Source organism: Carettochelys insculpta, chromosome 14 (genome assembly GCF_033958435.1).
Source record: "Carettochelys insculpta isolate YL-2023 chromosome 14, ASM3395843v1, whole genome shotgun sequence".
In the NCBI taxonomy this organism is placed as follows: domain Eukaryota; kingdom Metazoa; phylum Chordata; order Testudines; family Carettochelyidae; genus Carettochelys; species Carettochelys insculpta.
Genome location: NC_134150.1, coordinates 43,403,464 through 43,424,593, shown reverse-complemented (window position 1 = coordinate 43,424,593; position 21,130 = coordinate 43,403,464). Strand labels below are relative to the sequence as shown.

General features: G+C 39.0%; 1 protein-coding gene across 3 annotated transcripts in view; it reads right to left on the bottom strand.

The window, feature by feature from the left end:
* NFAT5 (nuclear factor of activated T cells 5) overlaps positions 1 to 21,130 on the bottom strand; it is a 124,571-nt gene that overhangs the window by 61,095 nt on the left and 42,346 nt on the right. For 2 of the 3 annotated variants that reach the window (XM_075008247.1, XM_075008248.1), the window contains exons 3-4: positions 7,917 to 8,475; positions 1,075 to 1,267 (exon numbers count right to left, since the gene is read on the bottom strand). In XM_075008247.1, the coding sequence (XP_074864348.1) occupies positions 1,075 to 1,267; positions 7,917 to 8,475 (752 nt within the window). Of the gene's footprint in view, positions 1 to 1,074; positions 1,268 to 7,916; positions 8,476 to 8,934; positions 8,997 to 21,130 lie in introns of all 3 variants that reach the window. The other variant, XM_075008249.1, reaches the window with a different exon arrangement.

Genomic DNA, 21,130 nt, shown 5'->3' with positions numbered 1-21,130 from the left:
CCCCCTCCACCCCCACTCATGCATCTGATGAAGCAGGTCTTTGCCCATGAAAGCTTATGCTCCAAAATATCTGTTAGTCTATAAGGTGCCACATGACTTCTTGTTGTTCTCAATGATACAGACTAACACAGCTACCTCTCTGATACAGACCTCCACTAGGCACTCAGCCAGTAGAGAGGCACAGGAGAGTTTCTGGTTTTCCTTCTTTTCTTAGTCTTTTTCACTGTGATGCATTCTATATGGGTGAGCAGGTGTTATGACAGAATCACCATGAGGAGAAAAGGAATCCACTTCACTGATACATGCAAACCCTGAAAATCCAGCGAGGTGAGCCTTCCTTTCCATTCCTCTTCTCTCTTCCTCCACACAGGCATTTTTACTGAGTCTTCCTGAGCTCTGCTAGCAAAAGCCTATCTAGCCATATCACAAAGCTCACTCACAGCTGCAGTGTAGATATGCCCACACCATAAAGAAGTGAGGGGCAACCTAGACTAGTGAGTGGCCCTTTTTCATCTCAGTGGGCTGCAAGATTGTCATGACCAAGAAAGTCTCCTGGGAGAGGGTAATTCTGCAGGGTGTGCCAACTGAGCTGTAGCTGCGGAGGGAGTGCACAGTTCTCACAGTCAATGCTGTATGCAATCAGCAAGCACCTCACTTCACATGCTCTCACTTTACAGTTGTATCTCTTCAGTAACAGCGGTAGGGAAAAAACTATCCAGATGGAACCCAGTGGAATCTGTCAACAGTAAACAAAATGTCTCTTGGTCCACACACAGAACCCCAATGGGCTGCATGCTGCCCTTGGGCCGCAAGTTGGCCACCCTGTTGTAAAGCATTTTCTCCTGCCCTCAATTCACTTTTTGGACTCTTCTCTGCACACTCTCCAGTTCTGTGAAGCCTCTTTTTAAAATGAAAATTCCAGAACTGGATGATGTATTCCAGTGACAGTCTCACCAATGAACACCACAGAGATAAATGCACTTCCCTGCTCCTATTCTCTACTCCCAGATATACATCCAAGGATGACAGTCTTCTTCCCACACCATTGCCATGTTCTATCTATGAAAAGACTACCTTTACAGTTGGAAAACCTTGTTGTGTCCTGTCTTTCACTGAGCCTCGGCTGCCCTCAGTCAAGTACCGAGCTCTGTGCTGGGTCTCCGGCTGTACAACAATCTTCAGCTCCTTGCCTTCACTTTTAGAAGGATACTGACCACACAACATCGGGCTCTTCTTTCCTCCAGCTCCTTTCTGGCTTTCTGGTGCCCTGAGAAGTCCAAGCAGATCATTAAGAACACGTTATAAGAAGTACCCATATAAGATCAAATCAAGGTAAAGAAGTGCCACAGATTAAAAAAAATAAATAGGTAGGTTATAAGAGCAAAGAGGTTTATAAGAGCAAATGTTCAAGCTATGCTTGTCTCACTGACAGAGAAGGAGCCCTGGAAGGGATGCCCTGGAGGGGAGGCAGACAGTGTTTCCCTGTGTCTTCCATTCAGTGAAAACAGTAACTGTTTTTCATGTACATAGCAAAGGAAGGGGAAACCAATTAGTAATAGGAGAAAGGTACGCAGCCTAGCCCGTCCCACTGTGTCATATAATCAGAAAACATAAGAAAAATGTTTTAGGTCATATTCAGTGTTCCCTGTAGACTTAGCACTTGGGTGGCCACCCAGGAGATTCAGGTGCTGTCCAGCTGATTGGCTGACAGCATGTGTTTCTATTGACAGTGCACATCTGCATATGCCACATAACAAAATTTACTCTGCACATGGATGAAAAAATTAGACGGAACATCAGTCATATTATAAATCTTCATATCTTGAACAGACTTAAGGTTAAATGATATAAAATTCTCTTTAGATAGAAAAACAGCCTCATGCCTGTCTCCTCCTGAATTTGCATGACCATGCCAATTCACAACAAATATTTGGAAATCTGTCAGATCAGACTGAGAAATTTATATGAAAAAATATTTAAAAAATGTTTAAGCAGCTTTGCCATAATTGTGCTGACATTAAAACAATGATGTGCATGCAACAGGACCCTCTCTTCCCAGGCGTGAGGCCTTCAAAACGTACTGAATCTTATGATCAGTTCCATAATTAAAACCAACATGAAGAATCCCTCCAAAGTATAACATTTCACAATCAAGTTTTTGTCCATTTAAAAGGGTCAAGAGAGAGAATGTCTCACTAACCTTATACAATAGAGGTTCGTACAATATCATGAGCCAAAGTCTGATGAATACATTTACCAATTGTGAACAGAACTATTCCCCCTGGCAATTGGGGTGGGTGGGGAGAGGGCTTAATCGGTTTATGCAGAATTTAATCTTTAACTATCACAGATTACTTTTAGCATTTATGGCTGTCAAGGAAACTTTCATAGAATCATAGAGTGCTAGGATGGGAAGGGACCTCGAAAGGTCATCGAGACCAGTCCCCTGCCCTCATGGCAGGACCAAGTACTGTCTACACCATCCCTGATAGACATCTATCTAACCTGTTCTTAAATATCTCCAGAGATGGAGATTCCACAACCTCCCCTGGCAATTTATTCCAGTGTTTGACAAACCTGACAGTTAGGAACTTTTTCCTAATAGCCAACCTAAACCTCCCTTGCTGCAGTTTAAGCACATTGCTTCTTGTTCTATCCTCAGAGGACAAGAAGAACAAGTTCTCACTCCTCCTTATGACACTCTTTTAGATACTTGAAAACCACTATCATGTCCCCCCTTAATCTTCTTTTTTCCAAACTAAACAAGACCAATTCTTTCACTCTTTCTTCAAAGGTCATGTTGTCTAGACCTTTGATCATTCTTGTTGCTCTTTTCTGGACCCTTTCCAATTTCTCCACATCTTTCTGGAAATGCGGCACCTAGAACCAGACAAAATACTCCAGCTGAGGCCTAACCAGCACAGAGTAGAGCAGAAGAATGACTTCTTGTGTCTTGTTCACAACACACCTGTTAATACATCTAGGCATTGTTGCCTTCTTGAGTATGTGGACAGCTTGAAATAAGGTAAAGGAGTGAGATTCTTAAGGAACCCTGTTTCAAGGCACTTCCTTAGCAATTTGGCTGGAGAAAGAAAGGGAAACTTTTCTTTCTCAAGGCCACTGACTGATGGTGGACCTACTTTCCTGGCAAGTTTGCTGGCCTTAGGCTTCGAGAAACTGTTCACACATGGATTTACACAATGGTTGAATCTGCAAAGTATCACCCAGACTGAAATTCTCACTGTGCAATATAACAGAAGAGGGCTCCATAGTCTACAGGAAACGTACATTATCTTTACAGGCTTCACCAACTCTTTGGCCATGGCCTGTATAGCCGAACCATAGCGGTTCTGCTACAAAACAGTCCTCCATTGCTGTAGTGGAGAGTACAGTTTTTGCCCTTAATACTGCTACATGTGATTTTCCACAAGGTTTCCTTCTTCAGGCTCCTGCTTATACCAAATCTTACAAGGCCCTTGAAAACTTGCAACAACTAGGAATAATCTGCTCTGCCTAGGGATCTAGTAGACGATTTATCAAGAGCAGCAGAAACTTAACAAAGTGTGCTCATGAAAACAAACATCTCCAAATTCTCACTGTTCTATAAGCATGCTAATTTATTCAATCTGAGTACAGAATCCCAAAGTGCTTCATCAGATGTTTTAGTACACTTTTCACATTTAAAAAAAATGTAGAAATTAGAGCTTATAAAAGAATATAAATTGAAATAGTGCCGTTTTATGGTAAGAAATCCTCATTATTCAACTACAGCGTAGCCAGGCAGGCTGTTATAACCTCCACACACAAACAAATTAAAAAAACCCTTTAGTTGTATTTTCAACCAGTTTTTTTTTATTCTACAGAAATTCTCTTCCCATTTGGGACAATGTATACAAGTCCAATAAAACAATAAGTAAACAAGTGTAAAGAGCAGTATGGTTTAAACTATTGTCCATGCTAACTATATTCAAGCTTTTTAAAATTACCAGTTCTCCATATTTTTTGTTAGGAAATTTTTCCAGTATTCTAGAAGTTAAAGAAAGATGTTATGTTTTAAGTCAGTAAATTTCCTCTGTTTTTCCTGACATCTAGGATTTTACATCATGTAATTAAACATAGGAATCAGAAAAGGAATATTAAAAAATAAAGTCCTATTGCTCAAAGCTCTGAGATTAGAATTCACATTTGTTTCCTTTACAGCTCACCTAATTACCTATAGTGTCTCAAGAGAATTCTCAATACACAAACATGATGTGGGTTGCACATTTTGACCTCATATTTAGTATTCCAGCTAAGAAGATTAAAGAAGGATATTTTAAGATCATAGGAATTTTAATGGGAATAAAAAATAGGCATGTGACCCAACAAGAGTATATATGCATTTTAGTCTCCTCATACTACTAATATTGTTTCTTTAATTGTCCTATTTTTGAATCCTGAGTTATCTTTCTTAGTAAAATACACCACATATACTGTTATTTTTGTCTGAACAGGCACTGATGATCAGTTATGTGCAATGTTCCCCCCTTACGAGTCTCTTGAAAACATGGCTATTTTCAATTTAATAAATCATATTAGGGAAGAATTTTAAATATTTCATTGGAATCCCTCTCATGTGTCCCGGTTTCCAACTATAAAGAATAACTGGTAGTTCTACATTAGCCTTCGAAATTCAGTTCCCTTTTACTCCCAGAATTAGTGGCATGCCATTTTCCACTGTGCAAACAGCAAAAGTAATATTGTATCTATACATGTCGGCCCCCCTGTATATAGCAGCCTCTAACTTTTACAGTGTGCAGCAATCTGGCTCTAGAGACTACAACTCCCATGAGGCTTTCGGAAGGAAACGGTACTTTTTGGCTAGGCTGGAAAAAGAGGATGGTGGTCTCCTCTTGTCGGGAGAGATAAGGCTGATTGAACAGACTACTTCAAGGTAAGTGTGAAGTCTTCTCCCAGCCAGGAACTTTACCTGTGTCTATCTATTAAAGTGCAGAGACCAGCTCCAGTTCAGAGGGGGCCTGATCAGCTTGTTGCCTTGCCTGGACTGACACACAGAACCCTCACCAACCTGTCTGCAACCTAGTAAACAACAGCCACATGCCAAGACAAGCAAATAACTGGAACTTTGATAATTAAAGAGCGTACACTCCGGGGTGAGATAACTGATGGTAGTGTACATGTCAGTTGTTTCATTTACTTCTGTGTATATTGTTAATTGATTTAATTCGTTTAGTCTGTAACCCTGTCTCCTTAAATTGTTAAGTAAAGGTGTGTGTTGATTTTATGTGGTCTATTAGCTACATATAGTATTTATAATTGCTGTTTGGCAGTTAAATCAAGATCATAACTGGAATAAGTTTCCTGAAGGTTTCCAAAGTCACACCATTAAGTGTGTACAGTGGCCAACCAGGTGAAGGCACCACCATTTTACAGCACTTTAGAAATGAGGGATGGAAAGGGGATTCTCAGCTGTCCCACATCACCACTGGAACACTCAGGAGCTCCTTTAATACTGAACCCATCAGGCACACAGAGACACAAGTGAGTGCTGCCGGCTCCCGAGTCACTCAGGGAGGAGAAAAAAGGGGTTACATACATATCTATTAATTAGCTTAAGAGGATCAGAAGCAAACAAAACATCCTGAACTAAGACTGGCAGTTCATTAAATTGACCATGCCAATGTCAAATGCTTTTATTAGAACAAATTCCATGAGGCCCATTCAGTACCTCAATATTCTGTTTTTGTTGTGTTTCTTCATTATCCTGATAATTTAAAACGTGTGCCATTTGAACCACAGCTGGTGCAAATGGAGACTTGAGATTAACCTTGAGACTGAAACAAGGCATGATTTCAATGGAGGAAGAGAAATTCCCCTGTTTGTCCTAGAAAAATCATCAAAAAAATCAAAGCCTTTTAGACCGGCTCTCACAAATTCCCTTCAGTTTCTATGGAAGAGTTGGGGGTTTATTTTTCCAGTTTTGACAAAAGATTAAAGGAATTATAGCAAATATCAACCCTCCCTCTTTCCTGAAACCAACTACTTTGACTGCGCTCCATAATACAGAAAAATAAAACAAAAACACCCCTACAGTCCCTCCTACAATCTGAATTTGTAGGGTTCCATCTCTGTACTCTACCCATAGATGTCTTTCCCCCTCTGTTTCCACATTGTACCCACTTCTGATATTAGAGAATCTATTTTTAACTTGAATCTGCTACCTGGAAATTTATGATTTTTTTTTCTCCTTACAACTGAGCAATGGTGTATCATCAACTATGTCCCAAATATTCTAAAATGTCTAAGGTTATATAAACATTACCTTTCCTTTATTAAGGAATGCTGCCTATCTCCTGTTATGGTGGTAATGAACATTATAGTTTTGCTAGCTTCTTCACTGTTAATGCTAAAGAAGCCACACTTACTAAACTCGCACTTCCAATCTCAAGAGAACATCTATGTACACTGGATTCTTGTTTACAGGAAGAGCAGCTCTTTCCATAGTAATTGATCATTGCCTTCCTTGTAAGCTTGGTGCAACCTTGTTTCTTAACTTTCCAAACAACTTTTTATTAAACTGAGGCCCTAGAAAGCAAAATTTTAAATATTTAATATTTTACTTTATTGCACCTTTTTCCTGGTGAACTTACAACCAGGATGTTGGACTGTTTTATCAACTCATCTAGACTATTTGTGGGAAACAGACAAAAAAACTGTTTAATTTTGTAAGTAATGTACTTTTTTGCAGAAGACAGAAGGAAAAGACAGTGAAAATGTTTTCCCTATGTTCTTTGTTTAGTCTGATTCCCATCTTACCAAATGAGGTATCTACTATGAAGCGACAGACCACTCTGGAGAGTTTCTTAGAATCACATTCTCAAAGCAACATTTTAAGTATGGAACTGCAATGACCCTGAGAATACAGACCAAAGGCTGTTTCCTTTAGGAACATGAAAAGCTCATCTTTCCAGTCAATCATATTTTAATGTTCACCTTTCCAGTGATGAACATTAGAACACACTGCAAGCAAATATATAAAAGTAATAAATAAGTCTGCCCACTTGACTGCAGCAAAAAAGAAGTACTAAATAAGGCACAGGTTAAAAATAACCCACAGTATTGTAAACTCATGGATGTTTTCTCTCTCAAAAGCAACTACCGAAATGTATATAGTAAACAGTGTGAAGTGGGAGAGATGAGAGAACACCACCCACGCTTGCCTACATATGAACACACACATGCACACAACCCAGAAGCACAGAGAGAAACAGGATTAGAGATTTATTTCTGAAAAAATCAAATACAGAAGTGAGTTCACAGGAAAAACAAAATTTGGGTCAGCATATAATCGTAACATTTTAGCAAGCAAAAAGTGAAAGGTATGTTAATTTAAACACTGAAAAGTCTTAACAAGCAATTAACTTCTATATCCATCACTCTATTTGATAAATAGAAAGACAGACAGAAGTCGATAAAACATATCAACTGAGATCCTCACATAAAAATCTGAACAAGATGCTTTGGGAAGACAGTGTGGTACAGGTGTAAGATATCTTCAGTATTTATAGCTCTTTCTAAATAGACTTTTTACAGATGGAGCCAGATAATTAAAAACAAAATTTCTATCCTTTAGGAATCTCAAACCAGTGGAAAAAAGACTAGGACTGTCCCTCCAGTAACTGGACTGAACCACTAACCAAGCACAGAATGTCATAATACAATAAGTCTTAGCTTTACTTCCCTGTAAAGCTCAGCAATGCTAGAAGAAACTCATCATGCACTACGATAAAAAAGGGCAGGAAAGCCTGTGTTTATGTGAGAACCTGAGTAGAACACTTGAAAAAAATCAGGAATATGTTTTATTAGCTTGGTGTTACATATGGTGATAGAACTTTAAAAAAAATGTAGATACCAACCCATTTCCTGCTTTTGAGTTGCCTTTGCTGTCCATGCTGAGCTGAGAAAGGACATAATGAGGCGCTTTGGCACTGTCGGCATCAAATATATCCATGCTGGATCCTTCACAATCTCGACGTTTGATCCCTGGCCTCTGCTTTGGATTTCGTTTGCGTGATTTACGTGGCACCTCAGTATTATCATTGTAGGAACTGGTGCTCATGTTACTGAAGTTGGAGGGGGAATCCTCCATCCACATAATGCAGTTCTGCTCTGATTCCAATCCACACCCTTCATCTTGGCAGGACATCTGACTGTTATCCAGCAAATCCTCAGGTGGTGGTGTGATGTACAGGACTGTATGTCTCTTCGGCATTGACTGTTGCTGCTGGACTGTGTTACTGGTTAACTGCTTTTCACTTACCCCTCGGTTACTTACCCCCACGGCTGAGGAGCAGCTCTCCACTTGCATAGCCTTGCTGTCGGTGACTGAGGTAGAGAAAATGGTAGGGCTGGAAGAGGTGGTAAAGGAGCTGCAAGCACCGCCCATGGAGGAAGAGGAGGGAGCTGAAGAAGCATCTGCGGTGTACAATTCAGAAGTAAATACAAGATACATATTCCTACCTGTGCTGGCTATAGCAGTCCCATTGAAATATGTGATTTGTGAACTGATTTTTCCCCCAAATGAAAATTTGGAATTTGTAAGTTTGAGAATGTAACTGCTTCAAGCAATATAACATCTAAGCAATAGTATATTATTTTTGAAGTGCCCAATTGGTACTTAAACGTTTGAACTATAATCAATTATTTTTAAGTTAACTAAGTCGTCAAAATAGGCTCTAAGCAAACACAGAGCTTTTATTGCCTCAATTAGACTATCATTTGGCTGTAAGCCATTTTATTTAAAACAATGGAAACCCCAATGCAAAATGTATATGCTTGTAAGTCCACATTTGCTGCCAATTAAACCATTCATTGGAATTTTTTGAACAAGACGGGACTGTGCTTAGCCACAAAATATTAAAATAAGTTTCTAACCTATGAAGCAGAGAACTACAGGTCATTTTTAATGCAGACACTCCCTGCTTCAGAGGCAAATCCTGGAATAAAAATATGAGAAAATAAATGAGAAAATTGCTGCTGATTCCAGATATCAATTATAAAATGAGAAATAAAAATATAAAAATAACCAAATTGTAATCAAAATGGAACTGGTACCAGTCACTACGATATGGGTTGTTTACTGTATAAGTTCAGAACAGGGACAAAATTGATTTGTGGCATGCAGAGCATGGAAAGAAAAGGCCACTAGATCTCAGAGGCTGAAGGCATCAGATTACGTACTCCCATCTTTCAAGGAAACTTGTTAGCTGGTCCCCTTAAATAGAGTCAAAAGCCATATAGCACCAATTACAGGACAGAACTCGCAGTTCAGTCATGTCTCAGTGTCCTCAGGAACTTTAATACACCCACCTACTCTAGCAGAAATTACTTGACTGACTTAACTGAAACCCTACAAATAAGATCGCCCTTGATAAAGGGAAGCATGCTTAAGGCTTCAATAACATAATATTTTTTGAAGAGCAAAAGGATTGTTTCAACCAAAGTCTATTTTTTAAATAAATCTCTCAAACCTTGACATTTTGGTCAACAAATGAGCCAAAATTTAAAAAAAAAAAAAAAATTCAAGTAGATGTTTTCAATGATAGCAACCTACTGTGGAACAACTGAAGCACGTTGTGTTTTACATTAGATTGTAAGGCCTGCAGGGAAGGAAACTCTTTTCTTCTGTTGTTACCATGCTGACAACACCAAAACTCAAGAAATAAATACTACCTGCCACCACGAACTTCAGTGGGAAACAAACTTACACTCAACTACCACAGTTAAACACTAGATATTGCCATTATTGCAGCTCTGAAGTTAATATTTACTGGAAGGAGGAAGTCAGGTTTTTTTGGGTATTTGAAATCCAAAAAGTAGTAGTAGTCTCTGATAAACTTCTCAAACTTGGCAAGAATTTTCATAGTGTGGAAAGTCCATTAATTAATCTGTGTTCTATCCAGTTTGGCCCACTCTAAGAAAGTCTCAGAGAATTAAAGAGGGGAAAACATGTTTTGTTTAGCCATGAAGTCTATATTTTCAGGTACAGTAAAACCCCGAGTTATGCGGGGGTTGCGTTCCTGCAAACCCTGCATAACGCAATTTTTTGCACAAGTCAGGGTGGGGACCTGGGAACCAGGCTGCCACGTGGTTCCCAGCTCTCCACTGCCTGTGGGACCCAGGAAATTGAACAGTCCACTACAGCTAGTCCATTTTCTGGCTGCTTTTCCCTGCCATCCCCCTGCCATGCGGCTGTCAGACTGACAGTGGCAGCGCTGGGGGAAGGCAGGGAGAAGAGGCTCTTCACCTACCTAGCAGCCCACAGCTATGGTCAGTGATGCAGGCTGACAGCCGCAGAGCAGCTTCAAGTTGTGCTTAACTTGCATTAAAGCGGGTTACATGCAACTTGAAGCTGTGTATTTCAGGGGTTTACTGTATAGTAAAAATGAGAAAACCATAAGAAAACAAGCGTGCAGGCTGAACCCTCTCTCATCCAGCACCTTTGGGACCTGACCAGTGCTGGACGAGGGAATTTGCCAGATGGGAGGACAATATTTTCTAGCATATTACCGACACTTCCACTGTTTCCTGAGCTCTTACAAGACATTAAGGGATAAATTACAGCTAAGCAACAGCACAGAACACTGAGAGGCAGGACTGATGGCCGAAAACAAACTTTATGGGACCACAGGAAACTCGGCTATACCCATAATAGGTAGTCATTCGGCTAACTCAGAGCATGCCAGATTATGGAGTTTGCTGGCTCAGGGAGTTCCGTATTAGAGAGGTTCAACCTGTATTTGTAATTGAAGCATCAGAACCACAAGACGACAGTCATTAATTGTTTAAAAAAACAACTTAAACTGATTTTTTTTTTGTTCTAGATGAAATGAAAAATAAAATCTCTATCAGGGGTTAAGTTTTAAGAGAAATGTATATGGCAGCACAGTCTACCAGTAAATTATTCTTTCAGCTACGTAGAAACAGACTCCCTTCCTCCACCTCCTGGACAAGCTGAATGATACCAGTTCCATTTTCCAGTTTGTTCCTTGGTAAATATAGTGGCTGAAGCTGGAGAATTCAGTCACTTTCAACTGCATTCAAATTTAAAGATAAATTTAACCTTTCGGTAGCATGCATTAATACAATGCTTTTTCTTTAGAAACATTTATAAATTTGTAAAAAAAATTCATCCAGATATTAATTTCAGTGACATATTTAGGCCTAGATTTGCAACCACTTTGAGTTGAGACAGAATGTTAACATACATGAATTATAAACCTGACCCTTGAGTCAGGTAATAAAGTTTTAAAATTGAGATAAAGGTGATCACCCTTCTGCAGAACTTAATATTAAAGGATTATTTCTGTAAATGTTTTAAAGCAAATATTAAACATTAAAAGAGCTCTTCTAAAGAAGCTTTCATGTGAAAAACCAAAGCAGCAGAACTTAGCATTTTATATATGTAAGTCTGCAATGGGACAGATACACTAAATGGTGAGCCTATCCTGCATGTAAAATAAAAATCCTAGAAACCCAAAAGATGCATTTTCATCTTAATTTTTGTGGGAAATTATTTAAACAATATTGGCTATTTAGCACAAAATTAAATAGCTGGTAGCACCAAACAATGTCTTAAGGACACCAGTGAACAATGTTTCAAACTTGGATCTTAAATACTACCATGTTCTAAAATACATGTCCTCTACATTTTTTTAAAGAGAATTTTTAGGAAATATTTATTCTTCTAGTAGGACTAGTATTGCACTTTATTCCAGTTACCCTGCATACTGGCAATAGGGGAAACAAATGGCAAGCGAAATTAAGACCATTTAATACGACCCAAATATCAGTATATATATATTATATATATATATACACACACACACAGATACAAACGAATTCAAAATGTCATCCACTAACAAGTAACTATTAAAATGTAAACACCTTTATGTAGTTCAGCATTTTTTCTATCATACTTCAAAAATATTACAAAGGTACAATGCCACTCAAAGAAATAGAGGTGGATAGAATAGCTCAGTGGTTAAGAGCATTGGCCTTGTAAACCCAGGATTGTGAGCTCAGCCCCTGAAGGGGCCTTCCAATGGTCTGGGACATATTCATTTAAAAAAAAAAAAAAAGGAACAGTGATAAGTCCTGATGTGAGTGCAGGGAACTGGACTTACTGACTTTTCAAGGTCCCTTCCAGTTCTATGAAATGGGTAAATCATGAAAGATTTTTGCCTTTACACAAAAAGCATGCAAATTTGAAATGTATTTTTTTTGAGGACAAAGTAGTGTTAAATCTGCTTTCTAAGTATTTCAAGGCAACGTCACTATTAAAAATAACAGACTATTTCTGCAAATAAGGATCACTATTAATTTTTCACGTCTTGTCTGAAACTCAGTCACCAGTTTTTGACAATCATACTGCAATTCAAGTAGGGCCTTATTTATGGGACAAATGCACAAAGTATGGCCCTCCATTAATGTTACTTACATATCTTATATTTTACGTTCTTGGCAATAAAACAGAATCAAACAGAAGGTTACTACACACAACATTTCCAGCGTTAACCCTGGTGTTGCCAAAGGTTTAAGAGTTATGAACCCAAACAAACAAAGTGGCTGCAAACCTGTTTTCAAAGCCTCATATTCCAAATGTGGGTTTCTGCTTTTCATTTTTTAGTGTTATTGACATAAAGCCAAAAACGTCACAAAAACGTTGTTTCAATCAGTATCAATCCACCATTTAGAAACAAAAAAGAAAGAAAAAAGACTTATGAAGAAGTCTGAAAACAAGACCGACCTACACCCTGGGTGAGATTGGATGGGTTAAGTGTCTCTGGCACTATTTGTCTTCACTATTGACAGACACTGTCACAACCCACCACACGATGCCTGTCTCTGAATGGCGAAGCTAGAATGCAAGTTAAGTATTAATAGAGAAAACAACTAGCATCCCAGCAAATATAATCAAACAATCCAATTCACCAGTTATTAAAAATTAGTCAGACACATTCAAGATAGGCTGGCTATTTTAATGTACATTAAACCCCAAACAGTTTCAATTCCCTTACATTCACATGGTGAAATGAACAGTACTATACTTTGTACCAATCTGCTTTCACAGAAACATCACCAATTATTTACAATCATATTTAGAGATACAAACAAAAGTAGTAATTTCTTACCTGGAACTTTTGTTAGTGGTTCTCATCCACCAATTCAGTTTAGTAGATTTTCCCACTCAGAGTGGTGTCAGAGGCAATCAAGCAAGCCAGGCAGAATTCTACACCACCTCAGCTGCTCTCTTCCAGCTCTCACATTTCATCTCCTCAATTTCCTGACATAACCAAATCATCTTAAAAGGAATAATTCTGCAATGTCTTGACTGGTGGATCAGAACTACGAAAAACATCTCCAGGTAGGAAATGATCTCTTCCGTTCCTCAAATCCACCAGTTCCTTCCAAAAATGTAGCAATATGCTGAACCAAATGAGGTTTTTAATGTAACTCAGACAAGGAATTTGTCCCCAGTAATTACACACTAGGTTTCTCTTCCTTTTCTGCATTAGTCTAATTATAAGAATGGCACATTTTCATAATGCGCTACTGCCAAAACCTCAACAGATGGACTTTACTGGTTATACATCAGTGAAGAGAAGGCTGAAATCAACCTTGGACTAGAAGAGAAATAGGAATTAGAGAGCTAAAGGTCTGCAAGTTATTCCAGTGAATTTTTAGAACCTAGAGGAAACAGAAATCTCCATTAAATGGAAAGAGTATAGGCGAGAAACTTTTCTTTCTTTGTGCTCTCCCAGAACATATCTACGCACTACCACCACTAACACACAGAATTCGGAATGGTGATGAAACACCCTTGTCTTATTTAACTACCAAGCTAATTAGACACTGACCTCTCTTGGACTATTGAAACGATCTTCACGATAGCATGAACCTAGAAGCAACACAGTGGGGGAGTGCAGAGTAAAAATAGCTTGCTCAGAAATTGTTTTTATTGTAACAGTGCCCAAAGACCCTAATGTGCTAAGCACTGTCCTAACACATTGTCAGAGGCCAACTCTGGACTAAGGAGTTTTATAACATATATTAACCTCAGAAAAAAAAGAGGAGTAGTTACTATTTCTTGGCTGAAACAAACCTGCTATAGATATGTTTCCTCAAAAGCTGTGCATTCTCTGGAGTTCGCCCCTCCCTTGAAACATCTGGAAAGGCTCTTCCTGATCATGTGTCAGAAGTGATGTTTTTCTGAGTAACTGATTATGACATGCAAGAGCTGAAAGCTTTCGAAGACCTGGTACACCAGACCAAAACCAGATAAGAGTCTTTTTTATCACTCAGGCTCAAGCCACAATATGACATCAAACTTGCTGTTACCACTCATATCATCTGAGAATTCTGATAACAGCTTCCAGATCAAAGCGAAGGTCTAGTGTCTAACTCTAGCAATGAAGTTCACATAAAATAAATGAGAAGCTTCTGCTATTATTATATGGAAATAAGCATAAAAAAGGATGATGTCCTGACTCCAATTCTGCAAATCTCAGTTTCCATTTCAAGTTTTATTTGCAAGTAACTGATATGGATATTCTAGTCCAAGTATTACCCAAAAATGTCTTCAGCTTCATGGAAGAAGAAGAAAATGAACCTAATCCCTAGGGTATGGTTGCAAGATGCGACAAATGACTAATTTTATGGCTCTTAATGGGCAGCAAAGTATCATTTTCTGAACTAAAGTGTACAAAATGATTACCCCAAGTATTATGATGCTTTCTCCAGCCCTGAGAGAAGTTAAATTCTCTTGAAACCTTCCTGCTTCTGTACCTTTTTAAAGAAAGGAACAATCCATGTATCCCTAGCTGCTGTATAAATGTAACTTTTTAGCAAAACACTACAGAGAGTCCATTCCACAGGGACAAATTTTCAAAGACGTATTATTCCTTCTGTTTACTGTACCAAATTCCACTTGCTGCATAATACCTCATATCACAGGGATGGTAGCTGAAAGAATTACACCAATTGTCTTTTTTAATTTGGAGAGGAGAGACGGGGAAAACACAGAAGAAGAACATGTATTCAGATGAATACTCAGGGAAAATGTGATCATACAGATCTATACTATTCTCTCTCAAGACACCAATATTATTTGTGTTTGTAGGCTGTTCTCACAAAAACACCACACAACCTGATTTCATGCTATACATGGCAGATGTAATATAAGAGGGTTCTCGAATAAGCTTCAGAGAATGTGGAGTTTGTGTCACAGGTGTTTACTGTACAAAAAAAAAGCTGATTGTTTTATTAGAACTAGGAAAGCTGTGACAAGAATCAAAAATAGCCAGAAAACCAATCAGAAGCAGGAAAGGTTGCTCATAATGATTGTGAGGAAAAAATATGGAAGAAGGGTCTATTCCCACAATGGCAAAATAGGAACAAGAGATCAAAAAGACACTGGAAAAGATGCATTCTGCATCCCAAAGATGTGCAAATCATCCTTTGTTAAGATTCTACAGAAGGGAGAAGGAACACAACTACAGCTGGAAGTAAAGACATTCCTTGGAGGTTTTTTGTGTAAGGGTAGAGAGGATTTTATTCCACATACTAATTTGGAGAACAGGTTCACCTTTCACGTTTATCTTTCAGAAAGCAAGACAGCTTAAAGTGCTTAGGAACAGAGGATCTTGTATTTGAAGCATACCAAATAGAAGATGACAAAGTGGTTTTGACTTGCTACTAGAAAGGAACACAAGAGACTTAGATTAGCATTCTGAATAAAAAGATGAAGGCTTGTTTAAATCAGTTTTCTACAAACCCATCTCTCCCAATGTGAAAAATCTCATCAACATCTGAGAAATCTGAATCTCCTACCAAGGTCTGTGCATGCTCATGCCAGCAACATAAAAATGTGGCTGCCTGGAACTCTAGCTGCTGATCTAAGTGATCAGCTCCAAATGTACCCTCGATTGAAACTGCTTCATCATCTGGGTCTGTAGTTGAAAGATCTTAACAAATGATCCGTATTTCCTGTTGGCAATATGCTTGTGCTAGCTTACATTACTCTTTTTGCTACTGTCTGAATGAAGATACACTCACATGCTTCAGTCTATACAAAGAGTTCACTGTGCTAGTCCCTAGTGCAGATGCATACAGGAAGCCCCTTTTCCACCTCCTATTTTCAGGAAGTGTGATAGAACTAGGACTCTAAGAAAGAAGCTGAGGAATTTACTGTTGCAGCACAAAATTGTGGATTTATAGTTGGTTATCCTTGCCTGATTGACATTCAAAGAGTGGGTAAAACTCTTCATCTGAATTGATGCATATGAGATACACATTGTATTGCTTATATGAAAATTATTAAATGTGTTCATGAAAATATGACTATCAAAATTTCGTGTTAATATTTTTAAACTGACCTGTAAGTTGTAAAGTAAATGTTAAATGGTAGAACTAGAAGTCTGCTTCTGTCAGGCCCTTATATCTGAAAACAGCCAATCCTGATCTTTCAAAAATCTGAAGAGTTAGCTGCAGCAAGATTTTTATGTAATATATTTACATGGAACAAAACCTCAAAACGAAAGTACCAGATGGAAAATCCATACAGTAATCTGATTTTTAGCCAGATACTGTGTCGCTCTCTGGGACTAAGGAGCAGAAAACAAATTATGTTAAATCTTACATTAAAAAGAAACAAATATCTGATCATTCCCTATGATTTAATCTTTTAATTGAATCTAGTAAACTGCCCCATTTTATTTGTTTTTACATTACAGACTAAATACTAGACCCATTTCTAGGTAACTCCATCTCTTAAAAAATATGAATGTATTTAATGGACTCACCTACAGCAATGTAGGTTTGGACTTGCAACATTCCAAAATACATTGTAGTTTTAGGATAAATAAGGTATCACACAAAAGATTTACACAAAACACTAGAAAGATTTAAAAACAAACAGGTTTATGACAGTGGAACTCTAATATCCAAGGTCACCTTCCCTTCATCTACCATTTCTATAATGTCAGCCACCTGAATGTGTGCCTGTGTTCACAATCTCACAGCTCCCATTGGCCAGAAACCAGCCAATGAATGAGAGCTACCTGGGCCATGTTCGTGGAGCAGGCAGTACATAAAGGGCCCAAGAGGTGTGCAGAGACAGACTTTGCCCCTGGAGCCAGCCGCTTTGAGCAGCATGCAGGGGCACTGCCAGCAGGGAATCTGCCCAAGGATGTTACTGGTCTGCTGGCTGGAAACTACCAAAGATAAAAGCACCTCCCTGATAGAGCTTGTGCCTGGCACTCCACACCCTGCCTCAGGGCACAAACCAAACACTGTGCACCCCTGCTTCTGCACCTCAATCCTCTGCCCTGGTCTTCACCATCTTCTGCCCTAGGTCACAACCCAAATCCTCGTACCTCTTCCTGCCGTAAGTAACAACTCCCTTTCAGAAACCTCCCAGCCCTTCCTGAACCCCTGCTCCACATCAGAATCTTCTCCCACACTCAGGCCCCTTTGCTGGACTCCAGTCCCCAGCCCAAGGTCACAAACCTCCTCCTTCACCCACACACCCTCCCAGCCCCGACACAGCCTCCTGCACCAAATCCCTTACCCTGAGATCTCTTCTGCACCCAACTTCCATCCTAGATCCCATACTTCCTCCATCGATAGAGATGAACACAGCCCTTGACCACTTACCAAATTTCTGGAGTGCCCCCCACCATCAAAATGTATTGCCCACCACTGGAATAGAGAGTGGTGCACCTAAAAAGCATCTAGTGCAGCAAATGAAGACTGCTCCTTCCAAAGAGAAGAAAGAGTGGCATTCTGAGGTACCAGTGCCCCCTTCTCTTCAAAACTTGGAGAATTGTAGGCATGGGGGAGAAACAAATCATTCCTTCTCAGGAATGGAAAGACAAATGGAGAAGGTTGGGCAAATATAACCAACCACAACTGGAAAGTTGGGCTCCCCTGAGAAGAGGAGAATCAATCCCTCCAAAACAGTCAAAAAGAAGGCACATGTAATGCTGCAGGTGAGCCCAGTATAGGGTCATGCCTACTAACTCCAGTCCTAAGTGCTGAACTTCCCAGCACCCCCACTGAAGCTGCATTACTGTGTTCCCCATCCCACAAATGTTTGATCAAGGGAAAAAATGGAATGCAGAGTCTCCAAGTATCCTCATCCCAGAATTTCTCTCTTTGCACTGGACAAATCTGACATGTTCAGAGAGTGAGGCTTGCTGCGTGCCCTATAAGCTGTGAGTTTGCGCAGTCACGCAGGAGAGATTCAAATGCCTCATAGCTGATTTACAGAATGCCCACAGCTGGATTTTTTTTTGTTTTACTAGTGTGCACATTCACATATGCCTCAGTTCACATACAAATTTAATCTGCACATGGATGGAAAAGATTAGAGGTAACATTGGTGGGAAGGTCAAAAGACTCAAGCATCATCTCAACTCCCAGTGGCACATCAGAAGTATGCATGGAGGGAATGCAGCAGGGCCATTGGCACTGATGCAGTAACAGCAAGAAAATGATCAGGAATTTTGTGGCAAGACTACCAAAGCACTGGGTCCATGGCAGAGCTTCACAGGCTACTCTGCTCTCTCCTAACACTTACAGAGGAGTCTAGCTCTCCTCCTACTCTGAACTTTAACTCAGGAATCACAAGTTAAATCCAAAAATTTACCAGAGAAACCCAAACATTCTCTCCCAACCTGGGAGTCAAAGGGGGTGTTTCCTCCCCCACAACTTCCAAAACTGTTCAAGTTTGCGGTGGGAACACATACAGGTTCTTCTCTTCAACCTCCCACACAGCTGACTCTTTTGGAGAGAGAAGACTTCTCCCAAACTGTACCATGTGGTGGAGGCAAAGAGGGGAAGAACCCTCCCACTGCTGTGTATTACTCAACAGTAAACTCACTTGCACACTCTCTCTTTTACACGTGTTGACTTCTATCACATCCTGAAAGTATAGACTGGAGTTTTCACAGAGGTTCTTAAAACAGTTAGTCACCTAACTGCTACTGGAAGTCAATTAGATAACTCCCTTAGGTTACTTTCAAAACCCCAGATAAATGACTTGGGTGAGGAACCACCACAGTTGTTACGTGTGCGCACAACACAATGCTGCCGATCATTTATCCAGGTATCCAGGTACTACTGTAACACTAAACTTGATATTGGCTGTAAACACTTTTATGGCAGGTGACATCAGTAATGAGATACACGTGAATGTTTTACTTGAATTTTTAATGAAATGAATATGATCTAAGCTGTTAAATTTCCCACAATCTTTAAAATCCACCTTTTAAAAAAAATACTGCAAAATCTAAAAAGCCAGCTGGTGCACAATGCTGATACACAGGAATCTTCACCACAACATGCCATCAAAGACCTCTTTTAGTTCAGTGAACAAGGAATCTTCTTCCAATATTTACAAATAAAGCTCTAATCCTACACTATTCTCTTTTAGCTTTCTTTAGAGGAAAGAACACGAGGTCAGAGTGAATCAGACCAAAGGCCTATCTAGCCCAGAATCCTGTCTTCCAACAGCAGCCAATGCCAGGTGCTTCAGAGGGAATAAACAGAACAAGTTACCACTTGAGTGATCCATCCCATTCCCATTCCCAGCTTCTGGCAAACACAGGCTGGAGACACCATCCTGGCTAATAGTCATTGATGAACTTTACCTCCATGAATTTATCTAAGGTTTCTTTTTTTTTTTCTTTTTAAATCCATAGTATAATCTTGAACTATCAATGCTAAAATTTAACCCAAAACACAGCTAACATACTCCCAGCTTTTTCAAAGGATCTGGATTGACTGTCAGCAGAAAAAAAACATAGCAGTAACAGATATTTAGCTCTGTTTAGCTAAACTCAAATGCTCAAAAATTGCCTCAGTAAGGACACAAATGTAATTAGTAGTTAAATTTCTGTGAATTTAACTGTAACAGTTTTTATTTTTTTTAAATCTATATTTCTGTAACATTGCTGTACCTTTGAACCAGATTCATTACCAAGAACTGAGCTAAAATCTTTTATTTTAAAATTTCCTGCAATCAAACACTTGGAAAACGTTACCACTTTTTCTACATCTAAAGACTAGCAGGCTCCACAGTACACAATTAGATCCACAGACTCAGATAGAAGATGTCTGGCAAAACATCAACAGTGATCAGTGCTGTAAAGTTTCTCTGTTAAATCTTAAACATTTTCAGCACCCAGCCAGGAAGTCCATTGACTACATTATGCTCTTTGGAACACATTTTAATATAGCAACGAAGGGTCCTGTGGCACCTTATAGACTAACAGAAAAGTTTTGAGCATGAGCTTTCGTGAGCACAGACTCACTTCATCAGATGTCCTATTTTAATATAGGAGATTAATGCACATGAATCTACAGCAAAAGATGCATAATGCAGATACTAGCACACCCACCTCAAACATGAACTTTCAATAACATCAACTGATGGTCCACAACCCTTCTCTCAAACTTACTATAACAATATGAAGATACAGGAATCCAAATTTTTCCAAGAAATCTGACCCCATTAGGGGAAGAGGTAGAACCCATAGGTACAATCATTGGCTTGCCATTTTGCTAAAGTGAAGTTACTTACTAGTCTATATAGCTGACTAAAGGATTCCAGCTGTGCAAGCCAGCTCTGTCGAGAGCACTAATGCTAAACTTGCAAATCAAAACTTTATCCTTGGCAATGGACTAATTCATCTTTATTTTTTAAAATAAAGGGGGGCTTTTGATTTAAGTTTAAAATATTCTACAGAAGATAATCTTACTATCTTGTAAATAAATACAGTTTAAGTATCCTGTCCCACACTTTCTTCAAAGATGACATTTTATAAAATGAAATGTGCTTAATTTAAATCTGACTTTTTGACATTTTTGATAAATTCAAAAATCACATTACAAGTCAGTTATAGTCATGTTTTAATATGCAACAAAAAGATAACAGCACATGCAATAACAGAAAATATATCTTAGTGTGGTTTAATCCTAAGAGCTTCTTCAGGTCATTCAAAGGAATGCATGGTATTTTAATTCCTAAATCCTAGAAGACTCAAGGCCAAAATACCATCTCATGTTC